At 42.7% G+C, this 12,029-nt stretch overlaps 1 protein-coding gene across 2 annotated transcripts in view; it reads right to left on the bottom strand.

The window, feature by feature from the left end:
* Zranb3 (zinc finger RANBP2-type containing 3) overlaps positions 1–12,029 on the bottom strand; it is a 148,442-nt gene that overhangs the window by 23,385 nt on the left and 113,028 nt on the right. For both annotated transcript variants that reach the window (XM_087906571.1, XM_087906572.1), the window contains exons 11-13: positions 11,432–11,611; positions 8,720–8,872; positions 324–714 (exon numbers count right to left, since the gene is read on the bottom strand). In XM_087906571.1, coding sequence (XP_087762697.1) covers positions 324–714; positions 8,720–8,872; positions 11,432–11,611 — 724 coding nt within the window. The remainder of the gene's footprint in view (positions 1–323; positions 715–8,719; positions 8,873–11,431; positions 11,612–12,029) is intronic.

Raw genomic sequence — 12,029 nt, 5'->3', positions numbered from 1 at the left:
CACATTTGCTACCATAGCAACAAGGCTTCTCCTGCCCACTGAGCTCACATCCTGCTGACATTAATCAGAAATGCCCACTTGCACCAGATTAATGCCAAGCCAGTGACACTCAGGATACACAGTCTTGACAGAACAGGAGCCATTCACATCCCACAGGGGATGAGTTCACAGTCTTCACTCAGTGAGATTCTTAGTCTATTTTAAGGGCTGCAGGCTGCTGAGTCATAGAACACTTTGTAACAGTAGTATCTGAAAACTTGGATGGTCTTCAGACACCCCACCGACCCAGCCCTCCCTCTCACCTTCACCTTCCGAGTACTCACCAGCTCTGCCCCGAGGGTTCTCACACATCTCACAGTAAGGAAGGACTAAGTCATTGATGAATGTGCAGAAGCCACACTGCCACCCCTTCTCAGGAAGGGCTGGGGAGGCCAGTGGGGACTTGTCCTTAGGGACGTCCATGGATGTGGCTCTGGCTTGCAAGTGTGGTCTTTCCTCTGGCACACTGCTGGGGTCCTTGGTGCTGAGGGTCTTCAATCTTTTAGCTCCAGGCTCCAAACCATTTCTGTCATCAGTGCTGTCATCCGCAGTCACTCTCCTAGGGTCCGGGGCCACTGTGGTCGCCTCCTTGACTGTCTTGGATGTTTCCAACTGTCTCTTTGTCGGTTTTGGTAAGAAGAATGATCGAATATCATGTTGTTTTTCTTTTTCAAACTAAAAATCAGCCAACAGTTATCAAATGAGGGAGCAATTCTTCCTAAATGAAAGGACTTAGCATTTTTATTAATCAGACTGACAGGAAATGAATCTAATTATAGTGCAACTCTTCATAAACACATACAACTCAGAGCAATAAACACAGTCGTTCACTGAGTGAATACAGCCATGTACTTCCTATGTCTTTTTGCTTAGCACTTATGTGGGCTGAACTTATTAACCCTAATGTGAAATCAGCATTCAGGTAAGGAAACAGAAACATTTTAGAAAGGTTAGGAACTTAGCTAGAGTTAAAAAATAAAAATATACTTTCTAAACTACCTGCCTTAGATGCACATCAGGTAAAAGAAGGAATTGCATATGTAAACATTTCAGGCATATAAAATAATATCTTAAGTCAATCAAGAACCTAGACAAATGCTTTCATGCCCAAACTATAAACACACTGCACATAAACTATGACTAAAACATTACACTGACCAGAAAACATTTTTCAAATAGCATTAAAATATTCATTCTGACCTCCACATGCACACATATACACATGAATATGTATTCTCACATGTATTTCACATATCTGCAAGCACACAAACATACATATAACACACATACAAATGAAACATGGAGAAAGGGAAAAGGAGAAAACCTTTTCTTTGTTTTAGAGGGTTTCACTAACTTCTGCCTCTAGTATTCTAAAATCCCATAATTACCTACGTCTATATAATCTATATTTATATGCCTCAAAATTCTGCTCAGCACTCAAGATACTTTATTAATTCGAATAACTTTTTTATAAATTTCCAAGACTTTTTTTGGATCTTCCATCTTGCCTTTATTGTCTGGAATCCGACTGGCATGATTTTGAATCTAACCCTTATGTCTTCTTATCAGGCTCACATTTCCCTTTTTGTTCTTTTGCCTCTAAAATATTAAGCTTTCCTTTGCTTAGCTTCTCTTTCTTCTACAGACTTTTTGGCAGTCATGTTTGTCTTAAAGTGTTTTATTACCCGTATTTCTTTACTATATATATGTGTGTATCTATGAGAACACCTGGGTGCTACAGCACGTGTGGAGGTCCGAGGACAACTTGTAGGGGTCAGTTCTCTCTTCCACCATGTGGGTAACAGAGACAGAACTTGTGTCCTCAGGCTTGGCGGCCAGTGCTTCCTGGTAGTCATCTTCCCAGCCTGGCAGTCAGCGGTTCCTTGTTCCCTGGTCCTCTTCCATGGGATTCTACTTTCATTCACATTTTCCGTGTCATCTCATGCTGAGAGGTTTTTTTTTTTCTCATTTGTTTTGTTTTGTTGTTCGAGACAGCATTTCTCTGTGTAGCAACAGAGCTCTGGCATTCCTGAAACTAGCTCTGTAGACCAGGCTTGAACTCACAAAGATTTGCCTGCCTCTGCCTCCTGAGTGCTGGGATTAAAGGTGTGCGCCACCATGCCTTGCCCCTGACTAGAGTTTTGTAAAGGTTCTCTTCAGAATCAGTTTTTGCGTTTGATTACTTCTGTTTATTCTTGTCACTCCCTCACCAGACAATCAGTGACCCTTGTTGTTCCTTTACATAAAGAATGAGAAACAGGGCGGGGGCTGGGGAAATGGTTCAGTAGGTAAAAGTGCTGCTGCACAAGCTCAATGATCTGAGTTCAATCCCAGGAAACCCCAAAAGAGGAATTCCTGAATGTGGTCTCTGACTTCCACATGCATGGAATGGGAAGACTGCCATGGTGTACTCAGGACACAGGGGCTGATCACTAAGATTTAATAGGACATTCTCGCTGCATGTGAGAATTAAAAAAAAAATATGCCAGGGGCCGGAGAGATGGCTTAGAGATCAAGAGCACTAACTGCTTTTTCAAAGGTTCTGAGTTTAATTCCCATCAACCACATGGTGGCTCACAACCATTAATAATGGGATCTGGTGCCCTCTTCTGGTCTGCAGGCATACATGCAGGCAGAATACTGCATACATAATAAATAAATAAATAAATAAATAAACAAACTAAAAAATATGCCGGGCAGTGGTGGCGCCTTTAATCCCAGCACTCAGGAGGCAGAGACAGGAGGATCTCTGTGAGTTCAAGGCCAGCCTGGTCTACAGAGCAAGTTCCAGGACAGCCAGGGTTACACAGAGAAACCCTGTCTCAAGAAACCAAAACCAAATATGCTGAAGACTTGGAGGGATCAGTTTATGACTATACACCAAGACTGTTGTTTTCAGTAATGAATGGGAAATATGAGATAAACTGGTTAACTGGAAGATCAAAAGAGAAGAGAGAAGGAAAGACGATCACTCTGAGACATTTGAGGACCAGTGGGTGCCTGGGTAGGTTTTAGAAGGGGGAAGAAGGAGAGAGAATATGGATAAATGAATGAATGAGAATATGAATGGAAGGGAATTGATTTGGACGTCTAGAAACTATTGGTGCCCAGGAATGGATGCAGTCTGAGAAGGAAAGAAATGCTGAGATAAAAACAGATCACCAAGGATGAATGAAGGAGAGAAGCCAGACAACTCACACGCGGTGGACGGGGAGGACCTAGCCTTCCATTCACTGTAGCTCCAACTGTGAGCTTTGATATCCTGAGCCAATTTCTTGTATTACTTTGCTTTCTCTATATCCCCCCTTTTTTTCCTGGGGGTGGTTGAGTCAGGGTTTCTCTGTGTAGTCCTGGCTGTCCTGGAACTTGCTCTGTAGACCAGGCTGGCCTCAAAGTCTCTGAGATCCTCCTGCCTCTGCCTCCCGAGTGCTGGGATTAAAGGCGTGCACCACCACCACCTGGCTGCTTTCTCTGTATTTTCTCATGTTCTTTCTGGGTGTTTTCCTCCTTATCTTTTTTTTCCTTGTTAAATCGTTCATTTTGGCATACAAAAGTTGGTTTCTATCCCTATTTGCTGACTTCTCCCTTATTTCTCGTAGATACAATAATTCCTTTTATTTTTCTGTGGCTATTAAGGATGTTTTAACTTCGTTTTGTTCTGCTTTCTTCAGTTCACTGTTTGTTTTACCAGTGGTTCTTTCTTGGAATAAAGAATTCAGTCTAATTTTCAAGTGAAAAGTTTTACACAATGCTGATGGCCTTTCATCACCAATATAAAACCAAAGCTCTCTTCTAATAAATGAATCACACACAGGGCCTAAAATATAAATATGCTGAATTAGTTTATTCCTAAAAGTATTTTAATTACATTTATTATTTTGTATGTGCATGTATACATGCAGGTGCATGTATGTATGTATATGTGGGCTGTCAGAGGACAATGTGAGACAGTTCTCTCCTTCCACCATGTGTGTTCCGAGGATTAAACTCAGGTCATGAGGCTTGGTAGCAGGGTTCTTTACCCACTGAGTTAACTCACCAGTCCTAACGAAGCTATTTAATGTGTCTGCTCACATTTAAGAGAACACCACTGAGACTGCACTCGGAGAGAAAAAACGGGCACAAGTGTAGGAACTGCCACACGGCTGAAAGAGGGACACTGTGCATGAGGCGAGTAGAGAACAGTGTAAGGACTCTGGGAAACCACTGTACTGGAAGGATATAGGGGACCAAATGTGGGCGCTGGAGAGATGCTTAGGGGCCAAGAGCAAGCTCTACTGCAGAGGACCCAAGTTTGGCTTCTAGCACTCACGTCACACAGCCCACAAGCACCAGCTCCAGAGGATCCCATGCCTCTGGCCTCCAGTGACACCTGCACTTACAAGCACGCACACACACACACACACACACACACACACACACACACACACCTTAAAGAAAAAGAACTCAAATGCCATGCACCTTAAAACAAAATACGCTGTCTAATATTCTGAGAGGAGACAGTGACGGCACTGTACCCGTCAGCAGATAGATAGGTGTTTAGGACATGGCAGGTTAATAAGAAGCCAGGTATGGCGCACTGACCTGTGAAGTCAGAAGGATCAGAAGTTCAAGGGCAACGTTGGCTACACGATCAGACTGAGCAGCCTGGGATACATAAGATGCTGTGTTTTTGTTTGTTTGTTTGCTCTTGTTTTGTTTTTTAAAATGCTTCTAGTAATTTTTTTTGAGACACTCTTATGTAGTTCAGGCTGGCCTTGAACTTGATATAGAGCGGAAAGACCTTGAATTCCTGGTCCTCCTGCATCTACCTCTTGAGGGCTAAGACTGTAGGCAAGAACTACAACATCCTTTTCTCTAATGATTCCTATATTGTCCTTTACTATTAAGCTGGGTTTTTATTCAGCATCCAATGTTCTGGATAAAGCTGACTATTGCATGAGACTTTAGTCACCTTATTGACTGGCTGCCCTCTCCAAGGAGCCACTGCCTCTGGGGTGGTGACACGACATTCCTGGAGCACTTGGATCCAGAGACCAAAGCGTCTGAGGACAAGGCACTAATACTTCCCAAACAATCATGCTTTCTAAAAATTTTACACTTATCAATAATATAACTCCCTGTCACTTAGAGGCTAAAGAAATAAGTTTGTTGGCCTCACTGTAACAGGCCAGGATCTTCAAATTCCAACATCCAACTTGATAGCTTAATGTTTAGCATATCATGCTGCCAGGATACTTTGATTTATATTTTATGTATGAGTGCTCTGCCTGTATACCTATATGCCAGAGAGGGCATTAGGGTCTATTACAGATGGTTGTGAGCCACCATGTAGGTGCTGGGAATTGAACTCAGGACCTCCAGAAGAACAGCCAGTGCTCTTAACCACTGAGTCATCTCAACAGCCCCATGGATACTTGTTTTTTAAAAAGATTTATTAATTTTAATATTATGTGTATGAGTGTTTTGCCTGTATGAATGTCTGTGCACCACATACATGCCTGGTGCCCACAGAGGCCAGAAGAGGCACCAGATCTCTTAGAAGTTAAGTTGCAGACAGTTGTGAACTCCTATGTACTGGGTACGGGGAATGAAACTTGGGTCCTCTGCAAGAGCAGCTAATGTTCTTAACCAACATGCCATCTCTCCAGCTCTGTGGTTTACTTTAAAATGAATGACTTTATTATTTCCATTCTTTTTCTTAGAAAGGCAGTAACACAGAAAGGCAAAATATTTTTAATAGCTAGTAAAGCTATATTATTGGATAGCTTATGGCATGCTTGCACTTAGAAAAGTCACTGTAGTAGGGTCATGGACAATATCCAATTCTTCATGACTATTTGTCTTTTAATCCCAGCAAGTGATTCTCTGTATGATTAACAAATAAGGAACTTAAAAGTTAGCATTTCTAAGTAGAAGATAGGATCGGACCCGACAGACATTTCATCACCAATGAGATCCAAGTTCCCAGAGGAAAGTCACACCTGTGATAAAGCGCCTACAGGCTGATGGGCTGACGAGCACTTCCCGGACTGTGAGAAGCTGATGAACACTTCCCAGACTGTGGGAAGACAAAAGCTGCAAAAGTGGAGCCAAAACCTTCTTGTGCAATCTTTAGTACCCCATCCCCTCCTTCTGTTGAACACTGCACAGTCTGGAACTTACTATAGTAGACAAGGCAAACCCTGAACTTGCAGCAACCTTTCTGCTTCTGTGTCCTGAGTTCTAGGACTATAGGCATATACCACCATGCCTGAGCTCTAGGACTATAGGCATATACCACCATGCCTGAGCTCTAGGACTATAGGCATATACCACCATGCCTGAGCTCTAGGACTATAGGCATATACCACCATGCCTGAGCTCTAGGACTATAGGCATATACCACCATGCCTGAGCTCTAGGACTATAGGCATATACCACCATGCCTGAGCTCTAGGACTATAGGCATATACCACCATGCCTGAGCTCTAGGATTACAGGCATATACCACCACACACCTGAGTTCTAGGACTATAGGCATATACCACCACACACCTGAGTTAAGGATTATAGGCATATACCACCATGCCTGGCTTCCTGGCCTTCTTATGTGAGGCTTTCTAGGACATATAAATACATTCGCAAGCTTCCGCCAGCCCCAAAGCTCCAGTCAGCAGACAGCATCTGAAAACGATAGCAGAGCTTGCCCCACTCTGCTGGAAGCTGCCTGCCTCCTGTTCTACTAGAGTGTCAGAATGCCTTGACTTATGACTTGTTTCCATCCTGTAACTATAGAAACTTCACGGAACCATTTCCACATTGGCCCTTGCTATTTGGAGTAGCCCAAATGCATGCTGCCAGGCCATGGCCACTCACATTCATCTCAATAAAGCCTCTCTTAGTTCCTTTTGAGGCGAAGCTGCTTCTGGGGAGACAGAGAAGAAATTCCTCTCTTTGGTTACACGGCTAGCAGTTGCTGTGTCCGAGCCTCTGTTTAATCATTGTTCAATAAAAACAAAAGAAAAATATTGCCTTTGGTACGAAGTCCTGGGAATAAGAGTTGCAGATGCTTATGACGGCTGATGCGTGTTTTCTCTGAAAGGTTGGGGACCTCTATCAGCTCTGCGTGGCCTCAAGGTAAACGCAGGGTCCTTTGAGATAAATCCCCTGGCCTTGACGACAGCAGTAAAAGTCAGTTATTAGAGCTGAAGAGTGGAAAAGGAAATGCAGACAAACTCATAAAAACAATAAAGCACTTCAAAGCTGGTGCTGATCCAGCAGGGAGCAGGCCGCCGACGTGAGGGAGCGCGACGTCACGGTTAATAGACTCTGATCAAAGGCCTCTGCAAGGAGCCATCCTGTCTCCTGTCACTCGGCCCCATTTCTAACAAAATTAATAAACCTGCTTTACAAATGATGTCTGGGGCATCACGCTGACCTCCACAAAGACACCAAATGGATGATTGGAACAGCAACGGAAGACCCTTCACATCTGGAAACTCCAGAAAGAGTCTGTTTTCAAAGGAGGAGGGTGACAGAGTAAGGATTTAATAATCTAAGTGAAAAAAATATATTTAAAGTACTTTGAAAAAGAATCCACTGCTTTCTCCATCCCATTTCTAAAAAGACCAGTCCCACCTAGCTGAAAAAGTTCAACAGTGACCCTCTCTTAGGTACACCCAATTCCTCTTTGCCAGCACAGAGACAAAAGAACAAAAGAAACCAACTCTACTCTGGTTCAAAACAAAAGCAAAAAATAAAATAAATACGTAAATAAAATGTGGCTGGCAAGATGGCTCAGGGATAAAAGTATCCGTGGCCTGCCCTACAATCCAAGTGTGGTCCCTGTGACCCACAATGGGGGACAGAATGCGGATGCCCGCAACTTGTTATTTGGCTGGCACATGCACAGTATATGCTCTCTTTGCAAATATATGTTTTCATGTGGTTTTTCACATTGAAAAAAACCCCTGAAATAATCATATCCCAAAGGAGTAAAAAAATCCTGGTTTTCAAATAGTATCTTATAGTAAAAGGAAGTAGGAAGCTCCTTAAAGAAAAGGCCAGCTCCAAGTCTGGACCAAATAAAATTCAAAGTCGAACCTATTTAATCATAGCCCTCAAGAGGCAGAAGCAGGAAGATCTCTCTGAGTTCGAAGCCAGCTAAGTTCTAGGACAGCCAAAACTGCACAGAGGAATCCCTCTGTCTCAAAACAAAACAAAACAAAACAAAAAAACCAAAAAAAAGGGATCTTTTTGTTTTTCTACAGTCAGCATCTCAATACTTTTTTTTATTACTTGTGTATTTTGAGGCAAACCATTATCCTTCCCCACCTTCAAGGTCATAAAAATATTTTCTCCAGTATTATCTTCTGAAGGTTAGATTCTATTCAGTTTATTTTTCCAAGGGAACTGAGCATTAAGTTTTGAAACTGTTGGAAAATATAAACTAGTCCAGTAGCAAAGTTAATTTTTGGTTCTTGACATTTTCTAGCTGTAAGCAAAACAGCCTCTCATATAGAGCAAAATTAATTAAGAATTTCTCTTTACAATGATAAAGTACATTTTCCAGTAGAGAAAAGGGGCAGGAGAGATGACTCAGCAGACAAAGTACTTGCTATGAAAGCACCCCCCACCACGTGCACGCGTCACAGATAAAGCACACATAAATAAGAAAGTAGAAAAAAAATTCTCTTACATGAGTGAACACAGCGTCCTTGCTGAGCTCTTCACAACTGTCACTTGGGGTCCATGCTTCAGCAAACTGCAGAAAACCCCACTTTTCCTTGTCTTCTTCTGTAGCCTGGAGTTTCTCCTTCCTGCCATTCAGTGTGCTCCCAGTGACCTGAGCCTGTGAGCGGACACATGAAGATCAGATCGTACCACAGTCACCCACAGCTGACTCTCACCAGTGCCCCGGCTCCGCACTGAAGTCACAAAGGTACCCTTTATGACTTTACATTTAAGAACTTGTGACTTTAGTAATAAGATTATTCAAAATTATAATTTAATTAGCAACTGTTTGGGGAGATTTAACAAAAACATGGTACAATATTCACTTTCTTCATGAAAATTTTATTTTAATGTTTATATATTAAAGATTTTCCCAAAATACAACTGGTCATTATATATATATATATTTATAGTCAATACTCAGAAGTTGTTTGGCCGGGCGGTGGTGGCACACGCCTTTAATCCCAGCACTAGGGAGGCAGAGGCAGGTGGATCTCCGTGAGTTCAAGGCCAGCCTGGTCTACAAGAGCTAGTTTCAGGACAGGCACCAAAAACTACAGAGAAATCCTGTCTCAAAAATAAAAAAGAAGAGTAAGAAGAGTAAGAGGAGAAGGAGGAGGAGGAGGAGGAGGAGGAAGAGGAGGAAGAGGAAGAGGAAGAGGAAGAGGAAGAAGAAGAAGAAGAAGAAGAAGAAGAAGAAGAAGAAGAAGAAGAAGATTCATTTGTGCCCCGACCTTATCTCATTACAGTGAAATTCTTACTCTCCATTTGCTGATGTTAGGACACAGAGTCTTGGGGAAGTAATTAGTCTTGAATGTGGGGTCCACTTCCATGGGACTAGTGACAGACTACATTTCTGTTTATTTCTATGGTAGTTTATTGTAGTAGCTCAAATTACTTATACAGAAATTGGTGCTCCAAAAGTGTGGCTGCTGCCTGGAGGTGTGCGAGTGTTTACAAAGTAGGTAACGGGTAAAGGCTGGGAGTTTAAGTATGCATGCTAGGAATTCCACAAATGGAAGTTTAAAAGTATTTCCACTCAACAAGGAGAGCAACAGAGCAAGCATCTCCCTTCTTAAAGAACACCCACATAACCATGGACAGAGAGTTGATGGAATACAGATGGCAAAGGCCATTCACATAGGGCTTCAGATGGAAATGAGAAACAAGCTATTGGAAACTGGAGGAAAGGTCACTTTATTCAAAAGCCAAGAACTTAACTGCGTGGACAATGTTCTAGTTATTTCTGGAAGAACTTGCAAGCAATAAAACTACATCTTTCTGAGATTTCCGAGGACGTGCTAAAGTAGCAGCATGGTCCTTCTGACTACATGGGGTAAACAGAAGAAGAGATAAATACAGACAGAACTGTAAGCAAAAAGGTAACAATTTCAATTTTGGGAAATTCTTGGCCCATCAAATGAGAAAAAATGTTTTGCAAAGAACATCGAGGTATGTCCAAGAGGCCATGCGAAATAACAGTTGGCGTGGACAAGGACACAAATTTAATCAGCCAACTTAATAAGAGTGAGAAGCAGACAGGACTGCATCCGTAGAAACAGTGTCAGCTGGGAATGAAGCGCTCACAGCCAATGGAACTGAGCGAGGGTAGCCTGTCAGCCCTCTTCACTTGCAGCACAGCACTGCTTGGCTGGAAAACAAAACAAGGGAAGAAAGACTACCAAGGTAAGTTAGAAATCCTTGCCTTGCTTCTACAGAAGCAGGAGCAGCCATTAAAACACTTGAAGCATGTGTGAGGCACAGTCAAGGCCCTGAATCAACCTTAGCACATGAGAAAATCAGGAGGAACAGAAAACAATAGACAAAGGGCTCCCAGAGGAGCGAGAGAGAGGGCTCCGAAGTTAAAAGCTATAGCAGAGCACCCACGTTGGCTCCTTGAACCCACAGCCTTTGTAACTCCAGCTCCAGGGGAACTGAGACTTTTGTCTGGCCTTCATGGACACCTGCACTCATGTGTACATACCCTAACACATACATACATACATACATACATACATACATACACAGAGTTAAAAATAAATCTTCTTAGCTAGATGGTGGTGGTTGCACGCCTTTAATCCCAGCACTCAAGAGGTAGGTGGATCTCTGAGTTTGAGGATAGCCTAGTCTACAGAGTGAATTCCAGGACAGCCAGGACTGTTACACTGAAAAACTTGTCTCAAAAAACAAAAGAAAGAAAGAAAGAAGGAAAGAAAGAAAGAAATGAAGGAAGGAAGAAAGAAAGAAAGGAAGGAAGGGAGAAAAAGACTTTAAAAAGAGAAAATAAAAAGGGAGGGGCTTGGAAAAAAATAGCCAAGGGAAGTAGAAAAAGACAAGATCTCCTGACCATGGGGACCTTGGGGACCTTGGGAGAGGCTGAAAGGGAGGGAAGAGGCATGGAAAGGAGCAGAGGAAAATGTAGAGCTCAATAGAAATCAATAAAAAAATGTGAACACTAAAAAAAATTAAAATTGTTTGATACTACAAAAAAAAATAGCCAAGCTTGGGAACTGATGCCTTGGTATGGTACTTCAAGTAATGAAGTACCAATGAGTCCTTTAGGATCTTAGTCTCTATTACTGTTATTTTGGTATACGTAAGTAGCCCGTGCCTGGACACATTCAAAGCCAGCCTCCTAACCCATGTGGTACACAGACCATTAGAACTCAAGCACTACCTTTCGATTCAGCATCGCCCACATTAGGCTGTCCAGAGTACCGTTTGCAATAAGATAGTGAACATTCACAGAACTGCACTGTCCAATTCGGTGAGCGCGGTCTTCAGCTTGTTTGATATGTCCAGGGTCCCAATACAACTCAGCAAAGACAACGTGGCTCGCAGCAGTAAACGTTAAACCCTAAGCAAAACAAAGCAAAGTAACTGAGGCACAAATAAGCTGAGCATAAGACATATACATGTAGCACGAAACTCACATAAAGCCTTCCGGAGCACATTAAAAGGAGAGAAAATAAGAGTGCTACACAGCTTTAACTGTCAGCTTGACAGCATGTAGTCATCAGAGAAGGGAGGAGACAATCGAGTGACCGCTCAGGTCAGCCTGGCCTGTGGGATCATCGTGACTGTAACTCACTAGAGGAGGGCTCAGCCCACTGTGGTGGCACCGTCCCCAGGGCAGGTGGTCCCTGGCTTTGTAAGAAAGCTGAGCATGAGTGAGCAGTGAACAGTGTTCCTCCTTCAAGCCCTGCTTGAGTTCCTGACTTTCCTCAATGACGGACTATTACCTGTAAGCTGAAGTAAATCTTTTCTTCCCCTAA

This window comes from Myodes glareolus, chromosome 5 (assembly GCF_982192425.1).
Source record: "Myodes glareolus chromosome 5, mMyoGla1.1, whole genome shotgun sequence".
In the NCBI taxonomy this organism is placed as follows: domain Eukaryota; kingdom Metazoa; phylum Chordata; class Mammalia; order Rodentia; family Cricetidae; genus Myodes; species Myodes glareolus.
This window is presented reverse-complemented; position numbering and strand designations above follow the sequence as displayed.